General features: G+C 39.9%; 1 gene segment (V, D, J or C); it reads right to left on the reverse strand.

Annotated features, from left to right (window-relative positions):
- Positions 1–17,163, reverse strand: part of LOC110496328 — a 48,910-nt gene extending 31,747 nt beyond the window's left edge. Inside the window, 3 exon segments of the V gene segment in view lie at positions 7,340–7,377; positions 16,596–16,899; positions 17,065–17,163. Of these exon segments, the coding sequence occupies positions 7,340–7,377; positions 16,596–16,899; positions 17,065–17,116 (394 nt within the window).
- Positions 17,164–17,425: the final 262 nt, after the last annotated feature.

The raw sequence follows: 17,425 nt of genomic DNA on the forward strand, positions 1-17,425 counted from the left end.
CCTTAGATGACAAGTCATTTCACAGTTGTTGCAGTTGGTTGCCATCTTTTCAGAATCAACCCTTACAAGCTCAGTAGTGGTGACCAGAAATTCAAAATCCCTTTGAGCATCTATCATTTCCTTGTTTTCTTTCAAGACATTTTGAATTTCTTTAAGTTCGATCTGTTTGTCAAGGGTTACCTTTAGCTGATCTTCTATCCCATCAATACAAGCCTCAAGATGACTGCGTTCCGCTAGCACTTCTTGGGTCAGCTGCAAGCTTCTTGTTTCCAGCGTTGTTAGTAGGTTGATGAACTTTGTCATGCTTTTCTCTCCCATTGCCCAATGTCTTTTATTATTTGTTATGATATGTGGATCAGCTGATCTGTTTGTGGATGATGTCATGTTGAATTTCAGTCTCTTTTGAACATGGAATCCCTGCTTCCTTAATGGCTTTAAGAGCAGGGGGGGGGGGGGTGCTTACCTCCTCTTGCAAATGTGATGAGTGCCAGGATATTGTTTTCAATGTCTTTTCCAAATCTGGAAAGGATGGACTCAAAGATGTAGCGTTGGGTGAGGGTGAGACGAACCTCATCCTCTCTAACAACAAAACACACGGCATCAATTTGGTGCACTCCATTTTTGGACTCAAACAATTCTTGAAGGTTTTTAGTAATGAGTTGATCTTGTTCAATCCCATTTGTGTCTCCAAATCCTGGAGTGTCAATGATTGTAACTGAAAAAGGAACACGGTCCCCTTCATGGCCAAAGATGTCATACACAGTGATGGCAGTAGTTTGAGATGCAGTTTGACTCTTTTTTTCATCTGGGATTAATTGGAATCTTTTGTTGTCCTCGAAATTGACCCCAAGGATGTAGTTGGCAATATAATTGATGAGAGATGATATTCCCACTCCAGTCGCTCCCATGAGTAACACTGTTTTGTTTGCCTTCAGATTATTTGTGCCTACTGTCCATCTTCTAACTGTTCCCTCCTCATTCAGGTCAACTTTGATATTATCCAATGGATGAATTTCAATCTCCTGGTGTTTAGTTAGCGAAGGGTCTACATTTGATCCAGTGATACCGCTTGTGGCCCTGTAATGAGAATATGCATACAGGACTATCAATCAGGAGAAAAGTATTGTCACCATGGAAACTCATACAACCATACTCTGTGCCAACTTCATAAGGAATTTGGGTAATTCCACGTGATGATTAAACATATATTTTCAGAACATTTGATATTTTTCTGAAATACAGTACAAAAACATATAATTTAGATGAAATATCTTTAATTAATATTCAGACTTCTTCTTCTGTATCTAAAATGGTTATCGAGAAAAAGTGTATCAAAGTTTGTATAATCATTACAACACAAATCGTGGAGCAAAGTATAGTGAGTTTTGTTGTTTCAACTTGGCATATCAGTGTCGGAAACACATATTTCTGTGTGAGAGGTGCAGCTGTGGAATTTTTGACTCGTTGTTTTGTTTCATTATCCAATGACAGTTTCTGTGTGAAAGTTGTCTGTGTGAGAGGTGCAACTGTGGGAGGTGCAACATTTGACATGCTATAACAATCAAACGTTTGGACATACCTACTCATTCAAGGGTTTTTCTTATTTGTACTAGTTTCTACATTGTAGAATAATAGTGAAGACATCACAACTATAATGCCAAGAGTGTGCAAAGCTGTCCTCAAGGCAAAGGGTTTGAAGAATCTCAAATATAAAATATATTTGTTTAACACGTTTCTGGTTAATACTGTACATGATACTATATGTGTCATTTCATAGTTTTGATGTCTTCACTATTATTCTACAATGTTGAAAATAGTAAAAAAATAAAGAAAAACCCTTGAAGTACAGACTGGAATCGAACCAGGGTGTCTGTAGTGATGCCTCAAGCACTGAGATGCAGTGCCTTAGACCACTATGCCACTCGGGACTCCTAATATACCTGAATATAGTCACATAAAGTTACTTTCTCTTAGAACATAGTCTAGATTTTACAGGTTCCACCCTAATTAGGTGTGCAGCCAGCAAAAAAACTGTTTTGTGAAGACAGGAAGGTAAGCTGAGTGACTCATCGGGCAGTGACTGTGGCTGCCATTGTAAAAAGTATTCATAAAACATCTGACTTAATTTTCTTTGCAAATGCAAGGGCTGATTAAAATACTAATGATTACTAACATTCACTGGCGCAACAGTTTTTTTGTAAAAAAATGTAAGACTCCAAACAGCCTACCCAACTGTCCTAAAGCAGACCATTGCCTCATTTTGTATCACATTCCAAATGACAAAACTGGGGGGGGACAGTGATGTAATTTCTGAATGCCCCCTGTCCCCAGTGAATGCTGCGCCCCTGCTAGCGTTGCTAAATACACTGCTCAAAAACATAAAGGGAACACTTAAACAACACAATGTAACTCCAAGTCAATCACACTTCTGTGAAATCAAACTGTCCACTTAGGAAGCAACACTGATTGACAATAAATGTCACATGCTGTTGTGCAAATGGAATAGACAACAGGTGGAAATTATAGGCAATTAGCAAGATACCCCCAATAAAGGAGTGGTTCTGCAGGTGGTGACCACAGACCACTTCTCATTTCCTATGCTTCCTGGCTGATGTTTTGGTCACTTTTGAATGCTGGCGGTGCTTTCACTCTAGTAGTAGTATGAGACGGAGTCTACAACCCACACAAGTGGCTCAGGTAGTGCAGCTCATCCAGGATGGCACATCAATGCGAGCTGTGGCAAGAAGGTTTGCTGTATCTGTCAGCGTAGTGTCCGGAGCATGGAGGCGCTACCAGGAGACAGGCCAGTACATCAGGAGATGTGGAGGAGGCCGTAGGAGGGCAACAACCCAGCAGCAGGACCGCTACCTCCGCCTTTGTGCAAGGAGGAGCAGGAGGAGCACTGCCAGAGCCCTGCAAAATGACCTCCAGCAGGCCACAAATGTGCATGTGTCTGCTCAAACGGTCAGAAACAGACTCCATGAGGGTGGTATGAGGGCCCAACGTCCACAGGTGGGGGTTGTGCTTACAGCCCAACACCGTGCAGGACGTTTTTCATTTGCCAGAGAACACCAAGATTGGCAAATTCGCCACTGGCGATGTTTTGTTTCCCGAGCCACTTAGTTATCACTTTTGCCTTGGCAAGGTGCTCCATCATGCTGGAAAAGGAATTGTTTGTCACCAAACTGTTCCTGGATGGTTGGGAGAAGTTGCTCTTGGAGGATGTGTTGGTACCATTCTTCCTTCATGGCTGTGTTCTTAGGCAAAATTGTGAGTGAGCCCACTCCCTTGGCTGAGAAGCAACCCCACACATGAATGGTCTCAGGATGCTTTACTGTTGGCATGACACAGGACTGATGGTAGCGCTCACCTTGTAATCTCTGAACAAGCTTTTTTCCAGATGCCCCAAACAATCGAAATGGGGATTCATCAGAGAAAATGACTTACCCCAGTCCTCAGCAGTCCAATCCCTGTACCTTTTGCAGAATATCAGTCTGTCCCTGATGTTTTTCCTGGAGAGAAGTGGCTTCTTTGCTTCCCTACTTGACACCAGGCCATCCTCCAAAAGTCTTCGCCTCAATGTAGATGCACTTACACCTGCCTGCTGCCATTCCTGAGCAATCTCTGTACTGGTGTTGCCCCGATCCCGCAGCTGAATAAACTTTATGAGACGGTCTTGGGCACCCTGAAGCCTTCTGCAGAAATGCAGTGGAAATGTTTTTTTGGGATTCAGTTCATTTGCATGGCAGAGGGACTTTGTAATGAATTGCAATTCATCTGATCACTCTTCATAACATTCTGGAGTATATGCAAATTGCCATCATACAGATTGAGGCAGCAGACTTTGCGAAAATGAATATTTGTGTCATTCTCAAAACTTTTGGCCACGACTGTATTTAGTGCATTTTATATTTTATTACCATTTTAATTTTTTACATTTCCCTTAGTCCTGCATGTTGAAGTTTAGAGCCTAATATTTTTTTCACTGTACCCCACAATCACACCTGCAACCCTGTACATTTGACTATTAAACACTCTGAATCTGGTCAGGTCCAGTGAGTCCCGCTTATCATCTTTGTTCTATCCTGTCAAATATTGACCCGCATAACGTGAGAAGCAGAGAATGAGAAAACACTTTAGTGTTTACTGTCATATCATCAATCCATCTACCTACAGGAGAGATAAGATATCCCTCCACATGACTTTTTAGCTCAAACATCCAGGTAGGGCATGAAAAATGTGTTTTGACTCATTGCTTCACATACTTTTAAAACCCCAGTGTTGATCAGTGACAGTTCACTCCTTTCAGAGCCACTGACACGCAGCACAATGATGATCTCACTGATTCTAATGCTGGGTAACACTCGGGCTCCTTGTTCAGGGTGAGAGACACTTCGACCAACTTTGATTCATGTTTGGTTTAGCCTCCAATTTAAACTTAGTTTGTGAATATTGCTGAATAAAAAACATGTTATGATATGTTTCTTGATAGGCGTTGGAAAAGTGGCAATGTCTATTTTTTGTGATAACCTTCCTAAGCAGTCATTCTTCACTTTTGTTTCATCTCTGGAGCTTCATTCACAAACACACTGGGACCCGGAGGATACTGAGTTGTAGAGGATGCTTCTCTTTTGAAGACGATGCTGAACAAAGTGTTAGAAGTAAAGATTGGGATACGTTTTCTGTTATGTTCAGGACATCAGGTACTGATTTACCGCTGTTCATGACTGATCTCTGAAGGTTTAACCTGTCTGACCAAATTCAACTACTCATCTCACAGTCCATATTCAACTTCTATACCCCTTCAACCCTGAAAGAGTGAAGTAAGTCATATTGATTCCAATTTAAGAAGCCCCCTTTTCATTCGACTTAACAGTGCATAGTAGTAGTCATAAATACACAGTTAACCACACAGAGTAAAACCCATAAAAATACCCTTGAGTAGAATTCCCCATTTGAACGTTATGCAAAGTCCAATGTAAAGTCTGCTTCCCCCACCCATGTTCACAGCTGCCCCAGTCCCAGAGGATTTGTCTTCAGGACATTGTGAGCTGTGGTGGAGTGGAACTCAGATTTGCATGACCAGAGTGATTTCCACACTCCCAGAATAGCGCAGTACCGTGAACAAGGCCAGATGTTCACGTGTCCCCAGAGTTTCAGTGATTTTTTCAGTATTAGTATCAATGATGGCTTCAGTATTAGTATCACCATGAAGACCAGTGAGTTTAAAGCCCATGGCTTCAGTATTTATATTATAATTAAGACCAGTGAGTTTAGAGCACATGACTTCAGTATCACTGCAGGTATCACTTTGACAGGTAACACAATTGGCCCTATTGCCATGCACCCTATGAGAGAGGTTCATTGACTGAAATGTATAAGGATTTTCTTTATACATAATATACATTATACATAAATATATCCATATATAATGGTAAAACCATTATAAGGATATCCAGGCAACAATATTAAGGATGGGAAAAGTATTTATTATCTCAGCATGTCAGAACCAACAGCATTACAGGAATAAAGATTATAACAAATGTAAGAAAGCCAAGCAGAACTTTGACATCAGAATCAGACAGATATTCTGGAGTAAGGCCCAGCCCAGAACCAGACCAGTGTGGTAGTAGTGCTGGATCAGTAAGAAGGAGAGATGCTGAGTGCAGAACAGAGTAAAAAAAGTGTAGTCAGAGGGGGGAGCTCATTAATCAGAACACTGGTCTCTCCTCAGTGTCTCAGAGAGGGGAGACTGGGAGCCCTGGGTGGCCTCACAGGTCACAGAGCCCACCTTCTTCCACTGGTCGACAGGGAGGGTCAGGGTGCTGCTCCAGCTGTAGTGGCCGTCCTTCTCCAGGACCCCGGGGCTCCCGGTCACCTCCCAGGTGTTGCTGCTGCTACCGTCCACCTTCCAGCTCAGCTTCCAGTCTGAGGGGAAGCCCTTGTTGGCCAGGCACATGAGAGTGGCCTTCCCCTGCTGCAGCTCCACACTGGAGGGGGGCAGGACTGTCAGGGTGGGACGGATGTCACCTAGGAGACAGGTGGGAAGTTAGGGAGAGGGGAACTATCAATCAATCACTAGATTGATACGACAATATTGATGCAGCAGTTTAACATCTTAGCTGTAAATTACATTTTTTTTCCATCAGTAGGTTTCTGTTCCTCAAACAGACAGTCAGTTCATCACACTTCCCTTTGAGTAGCTACTGAAGCATATTATAACTACATGAGATGACTGAAAATACATTCAACTATCTTTCAAATGTAACGATTTAAAATGTGGAATATTTCAGTATACTTCTCCCTCATTGTAATGGAATAAACTCTTAAGAATCAAACCACATTTCAATATTAATGATTATTTTAAAGAACAATTCTTAAATTATGAATGTATTTAAAATGAGTTTAAAATATGCCTACTTGACTGCAACCATCTAACAATGACATACATTTAACTTAAAAGACACACTAAAACATTTAAGATTTAATTTGTCGAAAGAACGTGAATGAAGTTATGTGTCATTTACAAGATATTCAAACACAAATGTAAAATAAATGTACATTCATATGAACAGCAGAACAGCCGGACTTCGCAAAATAGCAAGACGTTTCAATGGATAGCAAATAGATAGCAACGCTAAGCAATACCTTGCAGCTGAATGCTGAAGGAGTCAATTTAAGTAGAGTATAACCATCTTACAACAATTATATACATTTAAAAGACACATTCAAATAAAATGAATAGTGATATTATTTACGAGAAAGGGTTACTTAACCAAAAACAATAGCTTAATATTTGAGGTCTAACCAGAAGTTATTTGGTGACTCGTATGAAGAGAATAACTATTTTACTTCAAACATAACCATGCATAGCATTTCTTTCAATTTTAATCTTTCTCACAAGATCATCAGGGCATCTATATGCAAGGTCAGAACATTTTCTTCATTAGAGGTAGGTAAACTTACTTCCAACATCCAGTCTAGTGCCTCCACCAAAAGTGAACCACAGTGATACAATCTCATTCAGCGGCCGTACAAAAACCTCTGACACTATAGAGACACTGCTTTTGCTCTTTGTAAAGCTACATTTTTCTAAACCACTGATTTCAACAGTATCTCTGTTCCAAATGAATACACACTGTATAACCTTGTTTGATATATTACATCTTGAATATACTTTTTAATTTAACGATATTTACATCTAAGGAAAACAAATGCAACAAAAAATCTGAAAAAATAAATAGACATTTCTACTTTCTATTTAAGGGAGTTGTAATACTGTTAATACAATTTATTAGATTTTGATTTCAGAGGTCAAGGTCTAGATTTGAATACTTACTGCCAACACTCAGTTTGGTCCCTCCACCGAAAGTCCACCACAGTGATAGATTCTGATTGACTGGCTGTACAAAAACCTCTAGACAGACACAGAGGGGAATGGTAACAGAGGATGGAACTGATGCCCCCTACTGGTACACTCTGGAACTTCAGTAGACTGGACACATTCACGTTCCCCATTGAACTATCTACATTTTGAAAACTGCTTTGGACTATGTTGATACACAGTGCCTCCAGAATGTATTCACACCCTTTGACTTTTTCCACATTTTGTTGTTTAACAGTTGAATACATAGAGATTTTGTGGAACTACACAAAATACCCCATATTATCATGAATTTTTATTTTTAAATTTAAAAAAATGTTTTTTTTATTTTATTTTTTACAAATTATTTAAAAATGAAAAGCTGAAATGGCGTGAGTCAATAAGTATTCAACCCCTTTGTTATGACAAGCCTAAATACGTTTGGCAGTAAAAATGTGCTTAACAAGTCACATGACAAGTTATAATAGTGTTTCAAATGTTTTTTGAATGACTAGCTCCTCTCTAATTTTATGTCCTGAATACAAAGCGTTATGTTTGGGGAAAATCCAACAAAACACGTCACTGAGTACCACACTTCATCATTTCAAGCATGGTGGTGGCTGCATCATGTTATGGGTATGCTCGTCATCGGTAAGGACTAGGGAGTTTTTGTGGGGATAAATGAAATGGAATGGAGCTAAGCACAAGCAAAATCCTAGAGGAAAACCTGGTTCAGCCTGCTTTCCAATAGACACTGGGAGACAAATTCCCCTTTCAGCAGGACAATAACCTAAAACACAAGGCCAAATATACACTGGAGTTGCTTACCAAGACAACATTGAATGTTCCCGAGTGGCCTACATATAATTACAGATTTTACTTAAAATGACAATTAAATCCATTTTTCACTTAGATTGTTGACAAAAATGGACAATAAAATCCATCTGAGTCCCACCTTGTTACACAACAAAATGTGGAAAATGTCACAAGCCCAAATTCTTACATAGTTATTTATAAAAAAGATCTGTCAGCGGTATTGTGGAGGAGGCACTCTGACTGCAACAGCCAAATAGTCCCCCCCCCCACCACTGTCCCTAGTAAGTTGTTCCTGCACCACGGAGCACACATATGCTAGGCAGGACCCTAGATTCTCTACGGCGTGAAAACAGTATCATCATCATTTTATTCGATTTTAGCTCTCCTGTGATGGGCAGGACTCGCAGGATATATGTTTGTAAATTAATTTGATCAAGCTATGTAGCCTTCATGGATTAATAAATACAACTAAAATGTTGTATTGTTTCTTGGTAATACTAGCCACCTATCAATTTTATTAAGTTAGCTTCAGCTAGCCAGCTTCATGGGTTCCTAATTTCCCAACCTCATAATTAGCTACCAAGCCAGTTCAGGCAGTATCAATGAAGTTAGAGCAGCTAATCTTACTATATTAGCTGGCATGCCTGCTGGCAAGGTTGCTGGACATTATAATTGCTTTAATTCTTGGGTTATGACACTATACACTGAGTGCACAAAACATTAAGGACAATTTCCTAATATTGAGCGGTAAGGCGAAAGCAACCAACTGTAAACAAAAGTCAAGGGGATTGTTCGAGAGGATCAAAACCGTAATGTATCATGGGTAAATGGTGACTGACTGACCTACAAATAATAATGAGACATTATTTATGATGGAAGGTGATTTGTAGATCAGTCAGTTGGCAGTCGCCTAAATGTCGAACAAGCCCAAGGAGTGAAGTTGGGGAGAGGTGCATCTGCAAAAGTTTTTCTTCATAATGTCAAAATAAACATAATGTCTCTAACCCACATTTCACACAGTCACAACCTGAAAATGTACAATCAATTGGTGTGAGAGACTCAAATATCACATGAATTGTGGAAATGCTGTTTCAGTCATGTCTTTGGTCACGTTCATATGGGTCAAACAACAACACCCTAATGATTGGTTGACAATAGAGCCTCCCACAACACAGGCGATGGCTGCAATTTGCAACTGGTGAGGAGAAACTGCAGAAACTTGCAGTCAACTACAGTCAAAACTTCATGACCTTTGATCACATGGTTTTTGTAAAGTTTACGCAGTTGTCATGTAGGAGGAAATCAGATTTTTTTTATCCCCATAATACAACAGACTTTGGATGGTCAACCGAGATCACAAAAGTGATCCGCTCGAACACGCAAATGTTCTCTTTTCTGTCTTCTGCATTGTTAGCCTAGAACGACAGACCCACCCATCCATATTGTATACTGGGCACAGATGTCAATTCAATGTCTGTTCCACATTGGTTCAACATAATGTCATTGAAATGACGTGGAAACAACGTTGATTCAACCAGTGAGTGACAAGTGGCATGTTTGAAATGTTCTTCTACCCTTATCACCCTTATCTTACCACTAGATGGCAGCATTGAAACATGTCCATATATTCACGGACACAGGCGGATGAAACGCATGAAGAATTCATTACTCATCCATTTATCTGTCAAAAGTTCAGATCAACTTTTTACACACTGTTAAAGTCAAAGGAAAATTATGAATTCATAATGGTGGTAAAATATACAAAACGTAGAGGCTGGCCTCTAGACACACCCACAATCTGCAGTAGACGTTTTGCCCATATACTGTATACTGAACAAAAATATAAACGCAACACACAAAGTCCTGGTCCCATGTTTAATGAGCTGAATTAAAGGATTACAGAAATTGTCCATAAGCACAAAAAGCTTATTTCTCTCAAACGTTGTGCACAAATTTGTTTACATCCTAGTTAATGAGCATTTCTACTTTACCAAGAGAATCTATCCACCTGACAGGTGTGGCATATAAATAAGCTGATTAAACAGAATGATCATTACACAGGTGCAGCGTTTGCTGGGGGAAATAAAAGGCCACTCTAAAATGTGAAGTTTTGTCACACAACCAAATGTCTCAAGTTTGGGGGACCGTGCATTTGGCATTCTGACTGCAGGAATGTCCACCAGATAATTAAATGTTCCTGTCTCTACCATAAGCCGCATCCAATGTAGTTTCAGAGAATTTGGCAGTACTTCCAACCAGCCTCACAACTGCAGACCATGTGTATGGTGTCATGTGGGCGAGCGGTTTGTTGCTGTCAACTTTGTGAACAGAGTGCCCCATGGTGGCAGTGGGTTTATGGTGTGGGAAGGCATAAGCTACGGACAACAAACACAATTGCATTGTATCAATGGGCATTTGAATGCACAGAGATATCGTGATGAAATCCTGAGGCCCATTGTCTTGCCAGTCATCTGCCAACATCACCTCATGTTTCAGCATGATAATGCACGACCCCATGACGCAAGGATCTATACACATTTTCTGGAAGCTGAAAATGTTCCAGTTCTTCCATGGCCTGCATACTCATTCACCAAACAGGTCACCTATTGAGCATGTTTGGGATGCTCTGGATTGACGTGTATGACAGCGTGTTCCCACCAATATCCAGCAACTTTGTACAGTCATTGAAGAGGAGTGGGACAACATTCAACAGGCCACAATCAACAGCCTGATCAACTCTATGTGAAGGAGATGTGTCATGCTGGATGAGGCAAATTTAATTTTTTACCACATACGGACTGGTTTTCTGATCCACTCCCCTACTTTTTTTAAAGGTATCTGTGACCAGCAGATGCATCTGTATCCCTAGATTAGGGTCTAATTTATTTATTTCAATTGACTGATTTCCTTATATGAACTGTAACTCAGTAAAATCTTTGAAATTGTTGCATGTTGCGTTAATGTTTTTGTTCAGTGTATATATAGCTTGAAACTATCTTCTCAGTGTCCTATGTAGGGCATAAAATGAACACCAGCCACCTGCCAAATGTGGGTAGAGTAACGCAAGAATGTGTATTTCACCAGTCACATTGGCTGGTGGTTAATTTGTTGGGCCTGTCATGCCAAATAATGTCCCCCAGCCAAAACGTCACGATGGGATTTGACAAACTATTAGCGTCCGTTGCTATATCAAAGGTGTGATTACCTAATGATTCAAATTTTGGAGATCATTACAGCCTAAATGACGTTCTTTTCATCATCGCTATGCAATCAAGGCTGATTTATTCACTGTTTAAACAAGTTTGTTTAGCTAATAAAATGAAAACATTCATTCGAACCACATTTTGGTACCTTGTTAACATTACAACATGAAATCCATGTCTTAAACACGTTGCTACGTTCCGGAAATGGCAATGAAAACGTGTAATCTGCTTGACACATTAAAGTTGCTTACCTAGCAGATCACAAAATCAGTTAATTTCCACTCCATTCATACGCAAATCCGTTTGATTCATACACTGGCTTGTCTTTTTTCATGAGCTCAGCATAACAACCATTTATTGCTTTCTCAAATGTCAACCAAGGCTTAACATACTTTGTCTCACGGGCTTCACCGAAGTGTAAGGCGTCAGGGATTTCAGTGGTTGACCGTTGATTTTGGCAATCATGCGATTCACTCCGAAATGTCCAGCATGCATCTCTGTCAACACGGCCTCCATTTCCTCCTTGGTGAAAATCACTCTCCTGTGTGGCTGGCCATCCTTCCCCGGTAGGTACATGTGATTGCCTAACAAATTGGAAGAGAAGAGTTGTTGAAATACTAAAGTCTAAGTAAGTTTGCACTGATGTCTTTCTCTTTCTGTTTCTCTCGCTCTTCATTTCTCTCTCTGTTTTTCACTCTCTTCCCACCTCCCTCTCTCCCTCTGTCACGTTCTTCCTCTCCCTCTTTCTGTATGGGTCTCGCTCTGTCAAACAAAGACACCTAAATTTAGTTAAGGGCAGTTGGAGTAATTGTTTACACCTATCCATTTGATTGATCAGGGTTAACTTATAGCTAGATACCTAAATCTGACTGACATATAACTAAATGTATAGCTAGCAACATGTAGATGACCAACTAACGTTAGCTAGATGAAAAATAAATTGTTGTTAAATGGTTGTTCATAAATACTTCCAGTTATCTAACAGTAACAGAAATGAACTGCTTAACGTTACACTGAATTGTGAATTTCTCTGCCCCCCCCCTACGAATGATGCGTGTCTGGTTGGAAAGATACAATATTTTCGAGGATGCCATTAAAGTACAAGCTACATACAAACCGAAAGCAGCTACAATAACAGTTAGCTAGCTAGAAAAATAAAAAAAAGTTAGCTAGCTAGACAAAACAGAAAGCAGCTACAATAACAGCTAGATAGCTAATTTAGATAACGACTTTAGCTAAATAAAACTGTCTGGCTGAGGTAAATAAGTAGCTAGCAATGTCACTATAAAATCTATATAAAACACCTTAAAAAACAGCTTTATTCCTATTAAACAATATGTACTTATTTATATAAAAACAAATATATGGTAAAGAAATAGTGTTCTCTTTCCAGTCTCTTCGGTCCACTGAAGCAGCAGGTAGTCAGCAGGTTGTCACCGTCAAAAACACCGTCCTTGGAGAGCAATTCGGAGGTAATCATTTTTGCGCGGACTAAGCGAGTGCTTCTGAGGTGAAATAGAACTAGAACTGTCCGCGTCCTCCTTCCTTCGCGACCGCTACGAGGTAACCAGGCAACCAGCATAGCAACGGACGCTTTGATTCATTACGTAATCCGGTCAGAATGTTTCAAATTCAAGCAACAGCCCTAGCAGCAGAAGCCAGAACTCATTGAATCCCATTGTGACGTAGAGGGGGACACTATTTGGCAAGGGGACACTATTTGGCATGACACGCCTTATGTTAGGGTCAGAAAAATACTGCAGTAGCTCTTTTCAAAGTATTTCTGCTGTTTCGTTTCACAGCCGGTTGATTTTACGAATACGGGCACGTTTGGATGTTAAATGTTTTTGAAAATTAAACATATTGAAACTGCTTTTTATCTTTCTGAAAATGTTCGTCACTCTGTCTGGAAACAAGATCTACTAGTGGCTAAGACCATACTATTAAAGAATATAAAGCTTTTAATCAGTTTCCCCAAATACCAGAGGGGAAATGTCATTACCACCACGTCATAACATTTTCTATTTTAGCTGAAAAGGAATTTACAGAAATTGTGCCTAAGGTATTTTGTATAACATTTCACACAAATTAGATTTTTTTTCATGTATTACTTTACTATTTGGAAGTTCTCTTAATTAAATGTATTCATCATTGTCATGTCAAATGTCCATATGTGCCTTAATGATACTTAGAAACCTGAATTTACCACATTAAAATTGTATTATTTTAGATTATTTTAGGAGTTATCTTAAGAACACGCATATACGGTCCACATATGGGAAAAATAGTCAATATCAATTGTATTTTAATACACCTTTGCCTCAAAAATATGTACTGTGATGGTGATGAATTAGCATTGTGGCAATGACAGAGTGTGGTGGAAATTACATTTCATATAAAACAACTGATGAAAAATAGCATTAAACATTGTAATGTCACAGTTGTACATGTTTAATTTGATTGAAGATATGGAACAGACCATTCCTTCCAATTCATCCCAAAAGTGTTCGATGGGGTTGAGGTCAGGGCTCTGTGCAGGCCAGTCAAGTTCTTCCACACCAATCTCAACAAACCATTTCTGTATGGACCTCACTTTGTGCACAAGGGCATTGTCATGCTGAAACAGGAAAGGGCGTTCCCCAACGTTTTGCCACAAAGTTGGAATCACAGAATCGTCTAGATGTCATTGTATGCTGTAGATTCGTAGACTGCCAGATGGTGAAGTGTGAGTCATCACTCCAGAGAACGCTTGGAATTGCGCAAGGTGATCTTATGCTTGTGTGTGGCTGCTCAGCCAAGGAAACCCATTTCTTGAATCTCCCAACAAACAGTTATTTTGCTGGCATTGCTTCCTGAGGCAGTTTAGAATTCGGTAGTCGGTGTTGCAACCGAGGAAAAGACGATTTTTTACGCGCTTCAGCACTCGGCGGTTCCGTTCTGTGAGCTTGTGTGGCCTAACACTTCCCGGATGAGCTGTTGCTACTCCTAGACTTGTCCACTTCACAATAACAATACTGAGCAATCGTGGGAGAAGGGCCTTGGTCAGGGTGACCAAGAAACCAATGGTCACTCTGACAGACCTCCAGAATTCCTCTGTGGAGATGGGAGAACCTTCCAGAAGGACAATCATCTTTGTGGCACTCCACCAATCAGGCCATTATGGTAGAGTGGCCAGACGGAACCCACTCCTCAGTAAAAGGCACATGACAGCCTGCTTGGGGTTCTGCCTGGCCAACAATGGCATCCCCTCAGACTGGAAGCTGATACTCCAGATACTCAACTAGTCTAAAGAAGGCCAGTTTTATTGCTTCTTTAATCAGGTCAACAGTTTTCAGCTGTCCTAACATAATTGCAAAAGGGTTTTCTAATGATTTATTAACATTATAAACTTGGATTAGCTAACACAACGTGCCATTGGAACACAGGAGTGATGGTTGCTGATAATGGGCCTCTGTACGCCCATGTAGATATTCCATTATTCCAAAAATATCCAGTTTCTAGCTACAATAGTCATTTACAACATTAACAATGTCTACACTGTATTTCTGATCAATTTGATTTTATTTTAATGGACAAAAATACAAAAAAAATAATTAGCTTTTCTGTAATGCTGTTGGTTCTGACATGTTGAGATAATAAATACTTTGTCCATCCTTAATATTGTTGCCTGGATATCCTTATCAAATGAGTTTTACCATTACACATGGAGATATTCATGACCAATAGTAAATTATTTGACTAATACATTTCAGTCTATGAACCTCTCTCAAAGAATGCATGGCTTATTGGGCCAAATTTGGTACCCCTCAAAATGATATCTGCAGCGATAGTAAAGCTATGTGCTCTACACTCAATGGTCATGATTATACCAAAACTGAAGCCATGTGCTTTAAACTCACTAGTCTTCATGATTTTACAAATACAGAAGCCATGGTTGATACCTACACTGAAGAATTCACTGATTACTCTCTGGGGACAGGTGAACATCAGGCCATGGTACTGCTTTATTCTGGGAGTGTGGCAGTCACTTTGGCCATGCAAATTTGAGTTTCCACTCCACCACAATCCCCTGAAGTCAACTCCTCTGGGACTGGGGCAGCTGTATATTTGACTAGAGAACTGAACATGGGCTGTCGAAGCAGACTTTACACTGGACTTTGTATAATGCTGAAATGGGGAACTTTACTCAAAGGTTATTTTGATGGGTTTAATACGGTATGGTTAGCTATGTGCATTTATGTATGTACTGTTTAATCATATGAAAGGGGTGCTTCTAAATTGGAATCAATATGACTTCCTTCACTCTTTCAGGGTTGAAGGGGTGTAGAAGTTGGGTTGGGACAGTGTGATGAATAGTTGAGTTGGGTCAGACAGGTTCAACTTTCAGAGATCAGTCATGAACAGCGGTAAATCAGTACCTGATGTCCTTAACATAACAGAAAACGTATCCCAATCTTTACTTCTAACACTTTGTTCAGCATCTTCTTCAAAAGAGAAGCATCCTCTACAGCTCAGTATCCTCCGGGTCCCAGTGTGTTTGTGAATGAAGCTCCAGAGAGAAGAGTGTTCCAAACTAGAGTTGCAATCCAGCAGGATTCTACTGGAAGTCTCCCTTACTCATACTGACCAGAGATCAGAGGAGCCCCAGCCATGAACACAACCTCCAATAGGAGATAGAAACACACAGAAAGAGACAAAAAAACACTTTATGACTCACAGTTAGGACGTGTGTTAACATTAGGAGATAAATGTATCTCATAACTGACTTTAGTTGTGAATACAAAAACATAAAAGCCTTGTTTTGTTTTCATATTCAAATATTGATTCAATGTGTTGGACCTATCTGGGTTGGGGTCAAATAGATTTCTATGTATTAAATGCAACACTTCTCTATTCATTTACATTTTATAATTTAAAATAAAAAACAATTAAATTCATGAGATGTGCAGTATTCATATTAATTGACCAAATTATACAATTTTTGAATCTATGAAAATAAACGGACACAGCCTGATTGCAATGGTTTCCATTTCTTTGCATAATATCTTGTTATATAGTACGTTATACAAGTTACAAGTTATATAGTATGATTGATAATGTGTCATATTTTGATAAAGTTCTCTAATGTTTTAGTAGCTCTGCAGCTGTTGAGTCAGAGCAGTTCCTCTTTAGCTGAAGGAGGTTTTTGTACGACGCTCTAACACTGTGTGAACGGAGTGCTCAAACCCTGCTGACAGTAGTAATCTCCTGCATCTTCAGCCTGGACTCCACTGATGGTCAGAGTGTAATGAGTATAAGGACTACCAGATCCACTCCCACTGAAACGACCTGGAATCCCAGACTGACGGGTTGTAGCATCATAAACCAGGAGTTTAGGAGCTTCTCCAGGTTTCTGCAGGTACCAGTGGAGATAATTACTAGTACCTGAACTGGCTGTACAGCTGATAGTGACAACCTCTCCTGGACTAACAGACTGAGATTTAGGAGACTGAGTCAAAATTATATCTGCTGCTGATTCTGAAAAATAAAATAAAAGTAAAGAAAGCTGATTAGTAAGGTTATCACAAGAAATAGACATTGCTAATCTTCCGAAGCCTATCATGAAACATATCAGTCAAAACCAAATGATTAAATATGAAGCTAAACCAAACATGAATAAAAGTTGGTCAAGGTGTCTCTCACCCTGAACAAGGAGTCCCAGTGTTCCCAGCATTAGAATCAGTGACATCATCATTGTGCTGCGTGTCAGTGGATCTGAAAGGAGTGAACAGTCACTGATCAACACTGGGGTTTTAAATGTATGTGGAGCAGTCAGGCAGGACAGCTATGCAAATGTCCCATCTTTTACACAAATGCGCGCGCACATGCATTCATGCACACACTCTAATGCCTTCATGTGGTTGCATATGCAGCTTTCTTGATTTGAGCAAAGCAAGGCCAGACAGAGTTATGAAGCGGGCCACTTAATGTTGCCTCGCCTTTGAGCTACCTCTCTAGCATAGGTCCATTCTGTCAATCTTTAACCTTGTATATAGAGGTTATT

The sequence above is a fragment of the Oncorhynchus mykiss genome, chromosome 18 (genome assembly GCF_013265735.2).
Source record: "Oncorhynchus mykiss isolate Arlee chromosome 18, USDA_OmykA_1.1, whole genome shotgun sequence".
Classification (NCBI taxonomy): Eukaryota; Metazoa; Chordata; class Actinopteri; order Salmoniformes; family Salmonidae; genus Oncorhynchus; species Oncorhynchus mykiss.